We start from the raw sequence: 21,239 nt of genomic DNA on the forward strand, positions 1-21,239 counted from the left end.
CTATCAGCATATGTAAAGCTTTCTGAAAATTAAGTGAGTAAAATTTTAGGATTGTTAGTAAAAAAGTCAACCATTACATTATTTTGTACGCCATCAACATAGGAGAGCTTAGACATTTAAAAGTAATTTTTGATCTATCAGTCATAATTACAATTCACAAAATAATTATTAATTAAAACCAATTTCTTTAAAATCATAAAATCGTTAATTAAAGTATTTGACCATAATAAAATTCACTAATTCAAATTAGACAACTTCAGGACACTGTGATAATATAAGTATTTTTTCTCATCCAAGTTTTTTAATTAATTAATTGTGGAATCCATGGGACATCATATTATATTCATGTCATATTGTGACTCATGAGTCAGGAGATGAAATGAGTTGTATCAAATTTAATTTGATGTGAATGTTGAAAATCATAAAACCAAAATTGATTTCTACAAAGATCATTTAGAAATTAATTTAATTCAAGGAATGAGATAAATTTTATGAGATCATTTCAATTTTTCAGAATAACCCGTTGTTGTATGATTTAGTCGTACAAACTTGCAGTACCTAAGCGATATAAAATTAATATTATTGATATTTAATACAAATTATCTTATGTCACATCCCAACCCGTTTAAATATATACATCAAAGTTGTACAACAAAACCATACACACTAAGATTATCATTTGTGAAATTGTATCAAACAAGGGAATCTGTTGTATGATTAAGTGTATCATGTATGGGACGCTTGAGTAAAACAAATTAAAGAAATCAATGAGAACAGATTGAGGTAGCAGTGATAAAAACACAGAAACTTGTAGTACACAATTTTGAGAGAAATGATTTATAATCAAACTTGGCAAGTCCTTTAAAATGTTGTCAATATAAATCACAAGTACAAAAAAATAATGAAAATAATATGGTTCCAAAATAAGTTCACTAGCCTTAAATTTATTCTCATCGTCCTATATTATTTTAATGTCCATTATTCGTAAAATCCAATCATGTTCATTAATTTATAAGATACAACTTTTTTATGTTTATGATTTAAGATCCACTTTTTTAAATACAATTTTTAAAATTCTTTTATAACATTTCTAGGAATGTCACATTAGCACATTTTCTAAACTAAAAATTTTATGTCTGATCGAAAATTCAAAAATCTAACTGACAACATACATCACTTTCATTCAAACAGTTAAAATGGAAATAAAATGTTAAAATCTACTGGCGATAAAACTATCTCAAAAGGTATGAAAGATGACAATAGTAATACATGATACACTAAAATGTTCCAATTCATCCAAAGAATGGTTGATAGGTACAAACAATAATAGTCTAATAGAGAGATGGACATATATACTTAGTTAATATGTTTTAGGTTAAATATGTACAACCGAGAACTAGAATGCTATGACAAAGATGTAAATGACATTTTTTTATGATTACTTTTAATATTTTTTAAGACTCAAAATTGTGTGATGTTAATTTAATGGATTTTGAGATACATAAATATATAAATAAAGTTTTTAATTTTTGAATAAGTAGACATTCCTAATAACAGGGGGCTTAAGCAAAATTGATAAAGTGAACATATTATCATTGGACATTAAATAAATGTACTTAAAATAGGTGAACTAAAACTTATGGACATATAATCTGAACACTGATCATATAAATAACTTAATACATAATATAATTAGGTTAAACAATTATTTAATACAAATATACTAATGAAAAACATAATAATTAAAAAAAGAATGGATATCCATGTAACGATATATTTTCAGTGCTCTCAAGTGTATTTGCACTAAAATATGCTAAGTCGTATGCCAATTGACAAGGTGCAGGAACTCGTATGGTATGCTAGAAAAAAAATTAAGACGGTAAAATATTTGATTTGTATGTTAATTATAAATTAATTTATATTCACCGAACATTTGAAGTACACATGAGTTAACAAGTAAGTTAACTTGTGTAGGTCATCTACCATTAAATGAGGAATAGAATTAAACAGTAAATGATAGTAAGTTGGAAGTACTGTCCCAGATTTCACTGTATGTGAAATCAAGAAGAATTCGAACCTGTGACAGATAAGTGTTTATTATAATTATAATTATTTAAGTGATGTAACAACTTTGTAGTTTTTGTTTGATATAAAAATTACAAAACAGCATAACATTAAATTATAATAGTTAATGTAATATTGAGTTAAATGATATGTGACTAATGAATGTATAAAATTGCATTAAATATTATATAAATAACATTTCTCAAATAAATATAAATAAAATGGATATTTATTGCATATTTATTACTCACTTGGTGTGGTCAGTGATATAAGAATCAACAATTGTTCCAGGTAGTGGATTTCGATAATTGAATGGATCATGATGAGTAAAAAATTTACTTTCATCAGATTTTCTTACTAAAATATATGCAAAGGGAACCATATCTTCATAAAAGATTTCATTACATTTTTCCTGTCAAAACAACATTTTATATTGATTTTATGAACACATAACAACCATATATAGGGCATACCTTATTTCATTGTACATGAGGTGTTTTTAATGATTATGGACCAATAATAGTTTTAGAAAAATAAAAAAAGATGCATTTCCTTATTGTTTTATTACAATTTCAAAATTTTTGAACATGCAAATATTGATAATATGACTAACAAAAAGTTCAAAGAAAAAAGGTCTACCAGAACTTGTTAGGCTAAATAAAATATAGATGTTACAATTTGAAAATAATATGGTTGATTTTGCTGTGGAGAAAACACGGTATATTTAAAAAATGTTGAAATTGTAATAAAAAAATTGTCAGTTAAAAAACAAAAAATTATCTTTTTTGTTCATATGAGACTCATATTTTTCATTCATAATTACTAAAAAACCTCGCTTACAATTACATAAGATACATACCGTATATAATACATGCATGGAAGAAAATGGTTAACACTACTAACCGTCATTAATATAATCTCAGATATACGAGGGTCGCTAGATGATTCATTCCATTCTAAACCATCTCTATATACTATAATCCCTCTAGGTGATTTTTGATTTAAGTCTTTGTACTTCCTTAAACCGTCTAAATTAATAATGAAAATAGTTAAATAATTATATATTATTTTATAATAAACTTCGAAGCATTATTGTAAAGGTTTATTTTATTGTTTACTTTTTGATATAAATAGGATATATGTATTATAAATAGGGTTCGGGACTTCTCGCATTTGCATGTTTTTTTGTAGTGGCCGTAGTCTATTCTAATTGAGTTATAAATGTGTTTTATGAAATGACAAAATTAAATACTAAGTTTGAATTTGCATATTTTTGCATATTTCGTCATATTTTAAGAAAAGCACATATTAGAGCAATTTTTAACATATTTGGGCATATTTCACATTTTTATATTTTTATAAACGTAAAATTGTCGGAAAAAACATAATTGGATGGACGTAGTTTTTCGTATCTAACACGTACGTCTGTTTACGATGATAATCTCTTTATCGCTTAATCAACCTTTTTATCGACAATTTCGACAATTGTATAATTATGGTACAACCTAATGAATCCTAGATTGATACAGATGGAGATGAGTAACCCGTGTAAAAAACATTTTTATTATATTAAGTACCTACCTAATTTTTAAATTTTTATTTTTATAATAATAATTTACAATATACCTTATGCGTTTTTTAAAAACAAAATAAAAAATTATGTAGGTAATTATTTTGACGATTTTGACTGCATATTTCAATAATTTAAGGTGCAAGAAGCCCCAAACCCTAATTATAAATGAGGATGTTTTAAGGAAAATTTAAGATGCAGATGTTCAGACATGAAAAAGAAATTTCAACAAATGGCATCAAATTCATAATAAACACTTTAAAATTTGTAAAGATTTTGTTAAATATAAACGCGCTATTTGATTATTTTCCTTTAATGTTTTTTTATCGGCTTCTCAAACACCAAATTAATTTTATACAATCTAACCTTAATTATAAATAAATTTTAGCAATATAAATAATACAACATTTCATATTGTTATGGTATCAATTATCATATATATTTTAAGTTATCTACTTACAAAATAATTCATATACACTACATTAAGTATTAATTGCTTTATTAAAATTGATTACTACATTGTTATGATAACCAGAAAAAACCCTATAATTTGATAACCGATAAGGCGACAACAGATTTTATTTTTTTTAAGTAAAAAGAGGTTATTGAATACTGGTAATCAAAATAATTACCTCGATATTAAGAGGACGTAATACTGGTATTTGTTGTCTCCGTCATACCAGTGCGTAATATAGCAAATTTACGCTCAGCAGAATACTTGTAGCTCCTTTAGTTTAAAAATTAGAGTGAATTGACCTATTTTGGAACTCGATGGTAAGAACATCATCTGTATTTCTACGTTGGTTTTTTACGATAATTCAATTTTTTAGCAAGTTATATGTATATAATATACGGTAAATTAAAAATGGTCATAACTCACTTAAAAATTGAATTATCGCAAAAAACCAACGTAAAAACACAGATAATGTTCTTACCATCAAGTTTCATAATAGGTCGATTCACTCTAATTTTTAAACTAAAGGAGCTACAAGTGTTCTGCCGAGCGTAATTTTGCTATATTACGCATTGGTAAGACGGAGACAACAAATACTAGTGTTACGTCCTCTTAACAATAAATCAGTTACCCTATATTTTATAGCCTGATTGTAATAAAATCAAACACTATTTCAAACAAAATAATGATGTGAATGGTTTTAAATATTTTTATTTTTATTTTAATAGTTTTTACAATATAAACTAAAATTAACACAGCTCAAAAATTAAATGTGTATTTTTTATTTAATAATCATATTGAATTAAAAAAGCGAACTTAGTGAAATAAAAGTTTAAAATGAATTTAAATTATTCACTAAAGTATATCAACAAAAAATGGCTATAATTAATAATCTTTAAGAAATTTAACTCAGACAAAACTCAATTAGAATGTACTAATGAAATAAACAAAAGGTTATCAAAACACAATAATAGTCTCAACATACTACTCACAAATATCAAAAGTTTAACCAAACACATAAATTATTTAGAATTTCTAAATGCCGCACTAAATGATAAATGTCATGCTATAGTTGCATCAAAAATATGGATAGGTAAAGATTTTCTCTTTTGTAAAGGACTTCACAGAGGTCCGACCAAAAAAAGCAAAAGAATCTGATGGAGCAGTTATTTTTATAAAAGAAAATATTATTTATAAAACTTCTAAGCTGAAAATTTAGGGCACTAATGGCTTATTTACAATATTAAAATAGTAAAATACAACGGAAATAGTTACAATATTTTAGCTATATACTGAGCTCCAAAAGGTGTTATTTACACATTCATCACAAAATTTAGTATCATTGTCACCAACTTGAATTAATAATCGCAAAAATAGTTATTTTGGATAATTCAAATGTATTATCTCCATCTTTACAATCATGTAACACTGCAAATTTTCCTCTCAACAAATCAGGTTTAGCTCCACCAGTTAAAAAATTGTACTGATTGGACCTTGTATAAAAATTAATGTTCAGATTATTATGTAAGGCATCTCATTGGCTTTTTACTATATTTTAATTTTAAAGCGAGTTATGTGTATTTTGAGATGTATCAACAATTTTAAATTTTAAAATCCTCATAACTTGCTTAAAATTAAAAATATAAAAAAAAGCCCACGAAATGCCCTAAATAATAATCTGAACTTTAATTTGTATAAAAGTTCAATTCACTCTAATTTTCAAATTAACGGAGCTTAACATGATCTGCTGATAGTAAAATTTGGTGTGTTACACAGTTATAAGACAGAGATAACGTCTTAATACAAATTATATATAATAAACACAAGCAATATAATAACAATAGGAAAAATCCTTTCTTAGGTTTTTAATAAATGATAATATTTAATATACATACTAGCAATACTCAAAACATAAAATTCTGAAATGTCCTCTTCACATATTGAGTCAACAGAACTGAAGTATCTCGTAAAAGATTCATTCATTGAAACCATTACTGCACAAAAATATTTATGTTTGTTAAGTGAATCTCGGTACATATTCAACCCAACTACCATAATATCCTGAAAAATGCATTTAAATTAATTAATCATATTTGATGGTACATAATTTATTAATAAATTATTTGTGAAATAGTAATACCTTATCACTGACGACATCCATTACTGACCACGGCACTCCACCAAACTTACAATTTATTCGTATTGCAGTTTTGATATACCTTGATAAATTATTGGTCGTAACATGTTTCAAAGACAGTAATTGTGACGGAACTGAAATATTTTTTTAAAATTATTTTTATGATTTTAATAAACTAATTTCTATTGAATTATTTGTATATATTATTCATTGATATTAGTGTAGTATATAAAAATCAAAGTTTAAATTGTTTGAATAGGTAAATTAGTAAATTATAAGGATTAAAGTTATTAAAAATTATAACTTATGTGAGTAGGTACACAAATAAAATTAGACTAAAATAATTAATTTTGATGGGCATATTTTAAATTTAATTTATTTACCTGATGTCTCGATACATAACTTTCTATTTATTAGTTTGTAAAGATCACCATTCAGAGACTTGATCACACATAAAATAAAATGGGCATTTCTATTTACAATCTCATCCAAATGTTTCATGTATGATCTTTGAGATACATCATTAATTTGCACTCTAAAAACATAAACATAAATTAGTATGTTTGCATATTATAATCTTGCCGTTTTAAGAAGTTGACCAACAGCGCAGTTAGTTGCTGTAAGTGCCAGGCTTCACGAAATGGACTCTAAATCATCCACTTTCAAGTTTGCATCTTTAAACGCCACAACTATACTCCGTTCCACGAGAGAAGGTACACGAGTTGCGAATTCGACCGTAGCTGTCAATTTAGTGGAGGCCAAATTTCCCCCATTTTTTACTGCATGGTGCTTAGCCAAATCGGGTGAAATTGGTGGGAGATGCGCATTGACGGATGAAAAAACGTGTACCTTCTCTTATGGAATGGAGTGTAAAGCACTTTATAAATAGTCGAAAATGCAACTAATTAAATAAATAATCAAAACTAACATTTCCGGATCTGGTAGGTATAATTCCATTCTTCCTGCTATTAACCTTAGAGTATTAACAAATCGTTCCACTTTAGAAAAATATTTTGAAGGAGCTAAAACAATCCAGTCTTCAACAAATGGAGTTTCTAACATTCTTAATTGATTTAATTGATCTGTCCAATTTCCTTGATGTCCAGCAGGAATAATCTGGTTAAAACATTTTAAATCCATAGGAGGGAGTACACGTCCAGGAATTCTAATTAATTTTCTACCCAAACCGAAGTCCCATGATTGTAATGCTTTTAAAAACTATGGTACACAGAACAAATAAAAATAAAAAAATAAATAAAAATTTTTATGTTTTAATAAACAAATTTACCTTTTGTGTACACTGCATTTTACCACGAAATATATTATATTTATTTATTATTTTATTTGGTCCATAATTTGTATTTCCACACTCACTAAATTCTTTAACCAGGTGCTTTTCTCTGTAATTTTAAAATAGTTGATAGTTAATAAAATAGGTCAAGTAAGTCACTGTAATGGATATGTTTAATTTGAAGTCAAATGACAGTATACTGTATACTACAGCTATACTACAGCCTAAAGTCTATACTATTAAGTATATTTTATGTTAAATTCCAATTTAAGTAATTTATTATTCTATAAGTAGTACACTAGTCCATCATTTGTAATTAATTAATGCACAATTAGTAACATAACAAGTACACATGAAAAATATTTTTAAATTACAAAAAAATAACTAAAATTGTTATTGTTTTTTTTTTAAATATCTAATGTTGTCCAAATCTGAACTTAAAATGTATATAAAATTAACTGTTATTTATATTTTTTGGTTACAGTCCCGGTATCATAGTAAACAGGCTAAATAAGAAAATTTCAGTTAGATAGTATACAGTGCGTCCCACGAGGATTAACCCATTGCAATGCCGATATATCCTCAGATAATAAACATATCATAAATCTGTTTTCTTTGTGAGACTTACAGAAAGAAAGACAAGATATATTTTATTTTTTTAGTTTAATTTAATTTTCCAGTAAAAAAGTTAAATTATAAAAAGTTAATTTTTCTGAAAATTTTGACCTTTCAACATTTTTTTTCATTAATTTCATGCACTCAAAATCTTTTTTTAGTTCAAAGGTAAAACGATAAAAATCGGTTTTGAATGGGCGGGCGAGTCTTTTTTTATGGCTAATGAGTATATCTTCACAGGATACTTCTATATTTTGTTTTGTAGAATACTATTGAAAAAATTGAATTTATATGCCATGAAGATAGTTAAAAAAATATGGAACTTTTAGTTAGGCTTTTTAGACACACAATATTATAGTATAAACATAATTTTTGTTTTTACCATTAAGTTAAGAAATATATTTTATTTTTAGTTAAATTCAGAAATTTTTATTTACATACTAATATATAATTATAATTACCCAATGTCTTTAAATCCAGTTATAGTACAGAGTTGGGGGATGAGATATACCGTACCAACTCCATCATTAGGACCTGAAGCGCTTAACATTGGCTGGCTTGGATCCAAATTAGTTATGTTCCATTTCTAAAAATAAGAAACATACAAGTGAGTCAAGTATAAAAATATACACTCTTTATAAGTACAATAGTTGAGAGCAAGTCAAAAATAAACTACAAAAATTATACCATATAACAATATAACACACAAGCATAGACAACATAAACCCATAACTGAATACACTATGGAGAGAAAATATACCTTCACATTTATACAAACGTTATGTGAAAACTACTCTTGAGCAACTAACTAAACAAATTTCAAAAAATATGTACATTTGCTTCCAAAATTGATAAAGGGGCAGAAAATCTAGATTAAAAACAATTTACAAAGATTAGGGGTTACAGATAATGTCTATTTATCTACGACGATTGTGGGATGCGTGATATTTACTATCTATAATCTTATACTAGAACTGAAACAAATATAACAACTAATTGGTCAGTTGGAATTACATCTTGATCGTGTTTATTTTGAGTATACTGTTTAAAATGCCAAAAGTTTAACCATCGTGGCTTACATTTTATGTACATATAACATAATACATGTATATATTTGGTAATTCATTATCAATATAATTTACAATATTAATTTTATTTTTCATATAATATAATTTATGAAATAATATAATACTACCGGTAGGTATAATGCTACTGGGGATTTTTTTTTCCTAGTGCGGGTATTTATTTTCCGGGGATTTTTTTTTTCAACTACCATCCCCTATACACAGAACAAAACACCCCCTTCCTCTGGTAAAATAAATAGAGCATTCAAACAAATACATTAAGCTAAATTAAACAGACAGTCAAGAGATGGAAAAGAAGGCAAAATATGAGGCTAGGTAAATTTGGCCCCTAATGACCTTATCTTGATAAATTAGGTCCAGGAAAAAAAGGTAGTAGGTAAATTGAGAAATTGAGTCTTTAAAAAAAGATAAGTCTCTATCCCATTATTTTAATACCTAATAATCTTAATTAAAAGTCACACAACAAAACTATAGTATCAATTGTATCGATAAAAAAATTGTATTAAAAAACTATTAAACATCACAGTTTTGTTTATTTTGGTAGCATTACTTCCATTTTCCAAAATTTAAGAAAAATGCAATAATTGTAAAACTGTATAACACAATGTTATGTCTAGTCATAAGTAGATGTAAACCATGCTACTAAAAATATAATGCAGTAGCACACATGTCATATTATGTGTGTGCTACTAAAAATATAATGCAGTAGCACACATGTCATATTATGTGTGTCTGTGTGTATATACGACATGCATATTTATATGTATATAGTTAATCTAAATTAGGTTAGGTTATTATTATTATTATTATTAGTTAATCTTAATCAAAGTTACAACGTTAAGGTATGTCATTTTTGGAGAAAAGTCTGAGGTAAGAATACTTGGCTACATGCAACACACTATCACCATCATTATTATTTGTTTGTTGATTGATCTGTGCATCTCCTCTTTTATAAATGTTAAGTTAAGTATATACAAATATAATGCTGATGGGCTAAGAAGCATAAAGTTTTAAAATTTCAGGACCAATAAAAAAAAAAATAATAATAATAAAATAAATTACTTGTTCATAGTAGTCCTTATATGATATACTTGAACCGTTTTCATCAATAAATTTTGAACATATATTTATACTTCCATCAACACCTTGTATCTTGTACAGTTTGTTATTATGTGGTGTCAGAACCACAGTCCCAATAATACTAGCTTTAAAATTGTTCTGGAAAAGCCAACAAGAAAATATAATTAATCATCCAACACAGGTAAGAGTTCTAGTAAATACTTAAATAATTAATTCTGCCATTAAAAGTGTTTGTATATTAAAAAACAAAATACAGACAAAGTAGGCACCTATTCAAGAAAGTTTTTACATCAATAATCAATTGAAGCGGATTCTAAACTTTCAACATTTTATAATTAGCAACTACTTTATTTTAAATAATACATTTTTGTCTGTCTTTAATTATTTTAAATGCAATATTTAACAATGAAATTAATACATTTTAGTGTACAAATCAATCAGCCAGAGTTCCATAAGTTTGACTCTATGCATGTAATTTAAGTTGGTGTTCAAAAGTCTTCATTCATGTTTTTAAAGACAATCTTGAAAGTCAATAATATTGGATACATTGGTGCATATTATGAAGGTTGTATAATAACTACTCACCATTAAGCTAGAGACTCTATTTCTGTTATTTCCACAACTCACATGGAAAAAATCTAAAACTGTTTCCTCAACTGTACATTTGTTTAATAGTTCAATGCGTACTGCAAATTGATCATTAAATTTTTTGATTCCAAGCTGATAACCAGGCCAAATTTGTAATCCAAGTCTTTTATTAGTTACCTAAAATAAAAATAAAAATACATATAGAAATAAAGGGAGAGAGTAGGTAAGGGTAAGGGTAAGGTAACTGCAGGAGTCGAGTATTCCTCATCATTGATTAGGCATTTATATGAATGTGATAAATGTTAATTCAATGACAAATCAATATTTAATGAAAAAAGATTCTGAGTGATTATTATTTTAATAATCATATTACAATTTTAATTAATTTTCATATTTTCTTCTCCTGATCATTTTAATAAGTACTGAGAATTTTTAATTTGACCTCTTATAAAAACCAATTAGATCCAATTTTCTTCCATAAGCCACTATCAAAGTTGTTGGTTAGACCATTCTTTCTTCCAGAAAAAGTGTTTTCAGACACAAAAATAAAAAAACCTGTATGTCAGTACGCACACTAGAAGTGAATACGGGAATAGCAGAGGTGAAAATGGTTTATTGATCTATAAAATACAAACTTAACATATACTATTATACATTTTGATGTACAGTAGCATCGTCGTTACCGTATACCACACTTAGTCGTACTTGACCAAATATGGTAATGACCAAATACCTGTTTACACCTGCCAGTAACTGTAAGCTGTCAGAGCCCACCTCCTTGCCAGAGCCACAAAATATATATAATCTCGAGCTCCAAACGAGGTCCGTTACTCTAGAACTACTTAAGTATATTATATATGACTCACAAAATATAACATTAATTATTATTTCCAGTGTAGGGTAAATTACTTTAAAAAAGTAATAAAATCACGATACTCGTTGCATTAAATATTTTTATTTTAATGATCCTCGTCACGTTTTACTTTAGTTTTTCTTTCAAAAAGTAGGGTTGTTACAAATATCATTACTTTTTTTTTAAATTGATTACATAATCAGTCCATAAAGACTTAAGTATTAGGAACTTTGTAGTGAATGTTATAGGTTATACATGAACAAAATATATGAGTATTTATTTTTGAGATCTTAAATAACAATTATTAAATACATTTTATATTGTTTTAAATTTTTCTCAAATATCCTAGCCCCCATGTTTTGTCATACATTCAACATTCAAAACGTATTTTAATAACTTGGAAATTAACACATAACTCTATAGAAATTATTTTTGAAATGTAATTTGCGTTATTTTACTAATTTTCTTATTGCTGTACCGATGTGACTGTTTTACCAGTACTGCCATGAGCTTGATTGATCCTACTGACTAGTGCCCACAATTGTTATTGTTACACCAATACCCCCACAGGAAAATTGATTTTCCCAAGTTTGGGGAGGTGTACAAATGTTTAAATTAGGATTACAAATCGTTACATATGAAATAACAATCAATAGAATATTTTAGGACTCATTTATGTACCTACTTTGGTGATTCTAGGGTAATGGACCTTGAGTCCATTAGACCCCATACCTAGCGTTGGAATCATTGTGTGCCTCTCTAATTTTGTTTCTGTATTCCTCACTACACTTAACAATATTTAAGACAAATATAACATTTTTTTGTATAAATCCAAACAAATTTAAATATTAGCTTCAAACAGTATTGATTCAACAGTACATCGATAATATTATAATAATTTAGAAAAATAGTACCTAAGTAACCAAGAAACATATTATAACAAAATATAATTAATATATACTATAATATAGACTATAGTAGGCAAGAGTGGAGGCTTAGCGCTGCGGCCTATGAAGTATTAACTTCAAAAAAACATTATAAAAAATCAATTCAATTCTTGCTATACATAAATATTAATCATACTTACAACATTTTGTAAAAATATGTTATCACAATACAATTGTAAATATTTATTACCTGGGCCCGGGACTTGGAGCATTTGCTTATTTTTATGGTTAAACATAAAATATATTAGAGTGATATAGAAGTATATGTCAAGTTACAATTACCTTCAATTATTAAGTTTGAAAAAGCTTTTAGTTCATTTTTTCAAAGATTTTTTTAAAAAAATGCTTATTTCTAACTACTCCGATAATTTTTGATTTTATGCATATCTTGGCTGACTGTGCTCTACAGCCTAGATAAAGATAGGTGCCACTGATAAAAACCAAGAAATTTTAGTCAATTTCTTTGTATCATATTTCCTAGTAACAAACACTGGAACTCGTATTTGCTAGCTTATCTACTATTCAACCAAATTAATACATTTTTTTCGATTAGAAAATTTCTCAGAAAATATATAAAAAGAATAATACAGAAGTTAAAATGTTTTCGACTCTAAAGGCTAAAAAGTTAAAAACAATTTAATGTTTTTTATTATAAAAATTAAATCATAGTATATCAAAAAAATGTATTGATAGTTTAGGTTGTTTTTTTTTGCCAATTTTAATATTTTTATGCTCATTTGAATGCTTCTAATGAAATGTTTAAATACTTATTTCAGAGCTTATTTTGATGAATATAGGTGCTAAAAGTCCCAAACCTTGTTTATTACAAATAACTATTTTAGTTTTCAGTAATTATTCTATGATCCTTAATAATAATTAGTGATGGGCATAATCGAGATATATAATAGAGATATCTTGATTATGAAAAAGAATCGAGATATTTCGATTATGACTAAAATAATAGAGTAATCGAATAATTTCGATTATGAGTAAAATAAAATAATCGAGTAATCAAATTTTAGACCAGCAGATTAATTTAAAATTTAGATAATAATTATTAAATAAAAAAATGAAAATCTGTATTTTAATAAAAGCATCTATTAATAATAAATTATTAATACATCATGGTTATTAGTTTATTACTTATTATTATTCCTAAATTATAGTTTATTTTAATTATAAATATAATATATATCAACAAATATAGAAAGCAAAATTTAATTAATAATTATTTACTCAAGTGTATTAATTGAGTAATTTTTTGATTCTCTAAATACGTAATAATAGTCAATTATTCTTATCATACGAATAAATTATTTTAATTTGAGATATTCTCTCGATTACTAATCATTCGATTATTGTTTTCATAGGAAAAAACGATTTTAATTTCGAGTTATTTTTCGAGAGATTCTCTCGATTATGAAAATGTCTCGATTACTAATCATTCGATTATCGAAATCATTCGATTATGCCCATCACTAATAATAATTATTAAATTATATGAATATTTACTGTAGCTTCAGAATCATAGTAATTGGATCCAACCTTAATACATTTTAAATGCCTTAAACAATTATTTAAAAATTCTATGACAATTGGTGCTATTGTTATGTCACTTCCTTCAACTTCAGATATGTGATTTATAGTGATCATTACCAGCAAACCACTATCGCCACTGTGTTCGTATATGTTAACTTCCTACAAAAAATTGGTAAAATAAAAATGTATTTCTGTATAAGATATTGGAAAAGACTTACTTTATGTTCATATTTGATAAAACTATACATAATATTTCCTTCAAGAACACATTCACCCAAAAATGATATATGTTTAACTAACATTTCTTTTTTGACTTTGGTTTCAACATTTGGATTAAAATATATCCTGTATTTTTGCAACTTCCAATCTTGTCCAGAAAATATTTCAATGCAATTTGTTACCAATTCAACAGGACGTCCTAAAACCCCTGCAAAAAAAAAATAAGACACTAAATTATTGATTTTTTAACTTTTTTTCTATAAATTTGGTACCTACTAATTTGTTGTATAATTGGATAAAATGTCTAAAATAGTATGTCAATACTAATGATAGATATATGTTCATAAAATAGACACTAATCATTAAACTAAGAATACATAAATATTCTGATATACATACATTAAAGCTTAAACAATAATAAATTATTATTATATTATTGTAGATTAATAAATATATATTTGTATGATAAATCATAATTGGGGTTTAATGCCCTTAAAAACCTTAAAATATGCATTAATTTATGGCCTAAAAATCACTAAATATGTCTTTAAAATGTGCGCAATCACTTAAGGGGATTGCAAATGGACATTTTTAAAGGGTTGAATTAAGGCAATTATTTTGTTCTTTGCTATCACTGCTTGTCTCTGAGTTTCTGCAGTAAATTATCATTAGTGTGTATATACTCTCCACCTATCACCCACATCATAGTTATACGAATATTCAAAACCAATTTATGGACGGGAAATACCTGTATGACTGCCAAAATTTAAGTATTTCTAGTCATTTAATTTAAAATATGTAAAAATAATTTAATTGGTAAGCAACTTTATTTGCATCGGTAGGTAGAAGCACTTTTTCAATTTTAGCAAATTACTGACAAGAATTTACATTTTATAAATTTGTCAATTTTTAATATTGAATATATTAAAAGGTATGAAAAATGTAAAATATATGCTCTGTAAACTGATGCAAAGTAAACTTGTTTACTAATTCAAACATCTTTAATTTTTTTTATCAAACCATTAAGGGCACCTTTGTTTTGTCAGTCACTAGGGTTCTTTTAATGAAAAATTAATTGCATTTGCAATTATCTTAAACATACTCTTAAAATATACCCTAAAAACCAAAACATTTTGATTAAGTATACGCTATAAATTAGAAAAATATTTTTATACGTAATGTTATTAATTTCTGTGATAAAAATATATGTAAATACAAGTTGCATAAAAATTAAATTACCTAATTTATTAAATCTATATAAATATATATTTTTTTATTTAGATTTTAGGTCAGTTTTCACCTGTTTGTCTGAAAAAATACGAAAATTCCATTTATTTATTATACTTATATGTATTTTTTTATAATTCAAGAAGCTGTTAGCTGTCCCAAAATGCTATTCGGTTGTAAAACTACAAAATATTTTTTGGCATTAACTTCACCGTCTACAAAATAATACTGATTGAAAACCCTGATGTTGATTCTGCAGATAAGGAAAACACAACCCGCACTATTTCTTTGAATATTATTTTAGGCATTGCTGGGCAAGTTAATGATTTTCAGTTAAGTTAATATGCATCAATAAGAAAAAGATAAAAGTTAATTTAATTTATACAATGATTTGATATCATTGAATTCTGTATTTTAATATACAGCGACCTCTTAGAAACCTAATGTACAACAGAACGACATCCACTTACCCGCTTCTTTTATATTTGTCATTTTGAAAAAATGAAAACGATGTTGCATAATAAATGTTCTCCTCTCAGTGCATTTTTTACAACACCATTGTAAATTTGTACTGTACATATTTAAGTGAATACTTGTGCCATAAAACTCAATATTTTGATTTTTAGATTTAAAGACAGTATTAAATAAATATATTATTGCTAACTAACATAAACCCAATTTTCTATGGTTGCTCAAAAAAACAAACATTATTTAAGTTGTCAAATCTCAACAAAAATTTCAAATAATGAAGGTATAAATAATTTATTAGAAATGGTAGGTACAAACTGACAACAATTTAAAAACCCGAGAAGTATATGATTTTTCTTAAATGTATTATACAATATAATGTAATATAATATTTTTTTTTTACGGCATGTTAGTATGCGAGTTAGTATGTAAGCTGGCTAGGATTGACAAAAAAATATTATTTATGAAACTGTGAAAAATGTTAGATGAAACTATTGGCATTAAATGGCAAATGACAATAGCACTTTTAAATAAAATTAATAATAATGAAAAAAAAAGTATTGACAAAATATTAATGGCTACAATGGGTTAAGTAATAAACAAAATTTTTATTGATTGATTATTAAGTGTGGTATTAACAAAATAATCTATTATAAGTTACTTTATAACAAATTATTTAAGTTTTTTTTTTTTATAAATCACTGTATAATTCATATGCAGTGGTGTATTTGGGATAATTTTTCAGGAAGGTCAAAACACAAAATATCTCTTACTGCGACACTTAAGAGAAATTCAAATGCAACAAACTTGTTCAGTTAAAATAGGTACAAAAACATTTAACATAGTAAACAGTACCTTATTTAGCATTATTTAATGCTCAAAAGTTTAAATACATATTTTTAATAAATGATTATATAAAAACTAAATAATTATAATATAAGAGCTATTTTTTTTTTACTGGCAGAAAATACATCAATCACATCATCTATTTGAATATGTATATTGTCTATGAATATTTAGGAAAGCCAACCGAAAAAGCGATCTTGGTTCATATTCGAACACAACCAAGTTTTTAACCTGAATTGAAAAATCAAAACATAACAAAATAATAGACTTGCCAGATTTAGCAGATAAGAAAATTATACTAAGAGTTATCAGTTCAAATTAAACTTGTTAATTATCAGCAATATGTGGTCATATAAGACCTGACTTAACTTTGTTATTTTATAGAGAATGCTTTAATTTTAGATTCTGAGCGGACCGATAATGTATTGATCTTACAATGTGTGTGTTTTAGTTTATTTATTTAATTTTTTTTTTTTGTATCTGACATCAAGTTTAGGGACAGTTAAAGTGCTTCGATTTTCTTCATTAGCATCTTTTCTGGTAAGAAAGAGAATCTAGTTGGTACTTTCGATGGACAAAAGTAAAAAATGTCCAATAGTTTACAAAAGCGGCTTTCTATAGAATATGTTATACTTTTATATTAGAAAATTAGGTACCGTATTACTATTGGGTGGAAATACATAATAGGAAAGTAGTCATAATAATAGAGTTTAAATTATAATCACAGCTTTCGCAAAGAGAAAAAAAAAGGTACCTACTACCTACCTATTCTCGTTGGATACGTAAGAAGTGCACAATGATGATATCAACGTCGGCAACACGCCAACCACGACGAAGCGCGAAGCAAAATGTCGAGTTGATGCCTACACTTCGCACAATCGGAATCGATGAGTAAAATACAGGTAATACAAACGACGCAAATGGCCGGCACACTTTGCACACAGTAGACGCGTGATAACGACGACGCGTACAGGCGTACAGCACACTCAAAAACCGGACGAAGAGAGCGGCCGTCGTTTCAGCCATTGTGGAAAAAGGAACGAGAGTACGAGAACTACGAGACAAAACCGGCGAAGCAAAAAAAAATGATAAACCGGCGGTGTGACTTGAGCGCGTACGGTCCTCTTAGCGGCACATCTCGAATATTACATAGATAAGACAGATACGCTAGGGGGGATTAATGCTTAATCTTATCAATTAAGGGAATGTTATACACGCATGCCTTGTCTCTGTCTTGCAAACACATAACATATAGCGTATTAATGTACGTTCTGAATAATTAATTTAACTCCGTTTTGTTTAATCTTACAGTGAATTGACCTATGTGTAATCAAATGTAGTAGCAAGAAAATTATCTAATCTACAACATAGGTTTTTTTATATTTCAATATTTAAGTGAGCTATGAGGGCTTCATAATAATAAATTGTTTGTAGGTACATCTTAAAAAGCCCAGAACTCGCTTTATAACTGAAGTATAAAAAAAACCTATGTTGTCGACTAGATAATCTTCTTACTACTAAATTTGATTATAGGTCAATTCACTGTAATATTAAACATAACAGAGTTTAATTAATTAATCAGAACGTACAATGTACTATGTTGTAAGACATCGTTTGTAAGACTGAGACAAAGCATGGGGGTATGGCGTCTTAATATGGCCCATTATACACCACTGAGTAAATAGTACACTACTACACTAACACGATAGGGCTTAAATCAGGATTTAACTTCAACCACGTTCAATGTTAAGACCTTGACCGCAACTGTCCGGCAATATCAGTAAAGAATTCAAAATCGAAAATATTATATAGGTACCTACCTATTTGTATTTCGTGTTTCATAAAAAATTGATTTTATTTAATGGTATACTAAAATTTAATGCACCAATCGGCCCACTAAATCTTGTTTAAGGAATCATTAGCTCACTATATAGATTAATTACCTTAATAGTACAACCCGTCAGTAGAGACGTAAATGTATTGTCAGTCATACTCATGAACATAACTACTCTTAAACTCTGTGGCTCTTGACTTAAAACTAAAATATGTAATTGTATGGAATATTTTCTGTAAGACTTAAGTTTTTTTTTTATTTTTTAGGTAGTAAGTGTTAAGTGGACAATATCAAAATATCGATGGCATGCGAAGGTTACTTCACAATTTAAAATTCAATATTATTAATACCATGTTACCTAAGTATTTCATAAAATCAACATTTATTTATTATGAAATTGATTCAAATATTACAAGCAAGTAAAATGTTAAAAACATTTGATACCCACCTTGAAAATGGTGAAAATTCAGATTATCGAGCGGATTTGATTCATCAAATTCTCTTTCATTTTCATTCAGATCATGAACATTTTCAACGGAATCATCAAAAGGATTTTGATCCATATTTATTTCAACTAAAATTTAAAAAAAAACACAAAAAATATCTTTATTAACAAAGTAACCATTTTCATAAACTTAATATAATTTCATCTTTCAGAATAAATAACAGCTCGATATAACCCTAATACGTTTTTTACCTATTATCTACTATTAGGTACAAATTCTCCATGTTTTATTTTATTTTAAAACACGTGGATTAATGAGTTAGCAATGTTGTTAAATTGTGAATTTGTCACTCTAACTTAATTTTGAAGTTATAGTATTTTTATTTCTATCATTTATCACAGGCGGGTTTATTCGGCAAGTGTCGAGTGCAGATATATTGATAACACGGTTAAAGTCTTGACGAACAGCTGCTGCGGAACATACGAAGGGAGCAACTACTTGTCGCTTTTTAACTTAAACGCCGGTCTTATGGCAAATTGTATGTTCTTAAAACAATGCCGAATATAAAATGTAGAACCAATATCGAAATTGGTAAAATATTATATTATTGTAATTCGGCAGTGGTTTTTATGATTATTTTGTTACCTACCAAAATAGTATTATTTTTATTGGAGTCTCTGTATTTGTCCCGAATAATCAAAAGACAGTTGATTTAATCAAAAAATATTTAGTAGTCTAAATTTAGGAAATATTGTATTGTTATTTAGCTCAATAACAACTAAACTATGTATCATTATTATGAGTGAAGAAAGAACTAATACTATTAAAGAATAAAGAATTTTAATGATGTTTTAATAATTACCTTGATTATTTTATGAAAGATGAACACCGGGTTTCGATAACTTCGTCTACGAATCGCTGCGTATGCCTCTGTAAGTACTACACTGTTGATGTGCTTCGAACAACTAACTATAGTGCTGCCCTGTGTCCAGTTCGTGGTGGTAAAGGTCACCACTCGAGTAAATACGTGGTTGGTGAACTAATGTTGGGGGAGGGGGTGTAGGGTAGTTATATATATCGTTCCCATTGTGTTCAATTTCTTCGAAATGTTTCCGAGGTTATGTGTTTTTGGGACGAAATTTCAATACAATTTATATGATTCAGCCCACCCTTGGAGAAGTCTCATAACAATACCTCAAATACCTACGCATGGACATTGTGTATAAAGTATATAAAATATAAACTCTGAACACACTAGTTGGGATTTCAACCTTGTCTTATTTTTTATGGAAGACGTATATTAAATACCAACAGACGAGTGAGAAATATTATTTCTATTATTATGCGTTGAAAATATAAACTACAAATTTTTAAGCATCTAAATTATTATTTATTACTATAAGCTTTTAAATGTGTACATATATAATATATTAATATATTATCTGGTATTGTAATAAAATAAAATACATCGATTGAAAAATATCTAAATATGATAGAATAGTACGTATATCCAGGGCTGAAATGAGCGGTTTCAGTCCCGGGTGACATGTGCGGGACGAGCTGTATAAAGAAATTATTATTTTTAATATTAGAAATGAAACTTCGAGTACAGATGACAATAATCTTTATAATATGAATTCTGAAGATGGGTTTAAGTTTAAATTCAACCTTTTTTGATGATAGTTCGCTGTTAAAGGCACATAGTACACCGTCTAAAATGTTCGGTAAGTTTTGAAACAAATATTTTCTTTTTTATTCATAAAGATGTAAATCAAATTTTACAATCCATTTGTGAAATTTGACATTGAAAAGACGAACAAGCAAATCAATCACATAATCAAATCTAATACACCAGCATCTATTTTTTGTGTACTCAAGATAAAGATGAAACATCAAGTAGAGTACCTATTTAACTTCTTACAAAATTACAAAATATTTTTTATCAAATTAATAATGCTTAATATTTAGCATTAGCT

General features: G+C 27.0%; 1 protein-coding gene across 2 annotated transcripts; it reads right to left on the minus strand.

The window, feature by feature from the left end:
• Window positions 1-1,539: 1,539 nt before the first annotated feature.
• Window positions 1,540-18,092, minus strand: LOC111033817 (piwi-like protein Siwi). Of its 2 annotated transcripts, none has more exons than XM_022314744.1 (15): window positions 17,749-18,092; window positions 14,442-14,650; window positions 14,197-14,382; window positions 10,882-11,061; window positions 10,279-10,434; window positions 8,593-8,717; window positions 7,514-7,625; window positions 7,154-7,443; window positions 6,609-6,760; window positions 6,229-6,359; window positions 5,984-6,149; window positions 2,968-3,092; window positions 2,316-2,476; window positions 1,927-2,077; window positions 1,540-1,859 (listed from the first exon to the last, which is right to left on the minus strand). In XM_022314744.1, the coding sequence occupies exons 2-15, from the start codon at window positions 14,523-14,525 to the stop codon at window positions 1,743-1,745; spliced, it is 2,136 nt and encodes a 711-aa protein (XP_022170436.1). In that variant the 5' UTR covers window positions 14,526-14,650; window positions 17,749-18,092; the 3' UTR covers window positions 1,540-1,742. The 2 variants fall into 2 exon arrangements, with proteins under 2 accessions (XP_022170436.1, XP_022170435.1); XM_022314743.1 differs by lacking the exon at window positions 17,749-18,092 and adding an exon at window positions 16,140-16,385.
• Between the last annotated feature and the right edge of the window lie 3,147 nt (window positions 18,093-21,239).

Source organism: Myzus persicae, unplaced genomic scaffold (assembly GCF_001856785.1).
Source record: "Myzus persicae strain clone G006 unplaced genomic scaffold, MPER_G0061.0, whole genome shotgun sequence".
Taxonomy (NCBI): domain Eukaryota; kingdom Metazoa; phylum Arthropoda; class Insecta; order Hemiptera; family Aphididae; genus Myzus; species Myzus persicae.

Excerpts from the sequence above, each read along its gene's own strand:
- LOC111033817 (XM_022314743.1), bottom strand. The coding sequence starts at position 16,248 with ATGTACAGTACAAATTTACAATGGTGTTGTAAAAAATGCACTGAGAGG. Across the intron at positions 11,062-14,196 it reads ACTATGATTCTGAAGCTACA|GTAACTAATAAAAGACTTGG; the intron begins GTAAATATTCAT and ends TTTTTATTTTAG. Across the intron at positions 10,435-10,881 it reads ATAGAGTCTCTAGCTTAATG|AACAATTTTAAAGCTAGTAT; the intron begins GTGAGTAGTTAT and ends TGGCTTTTCCAG.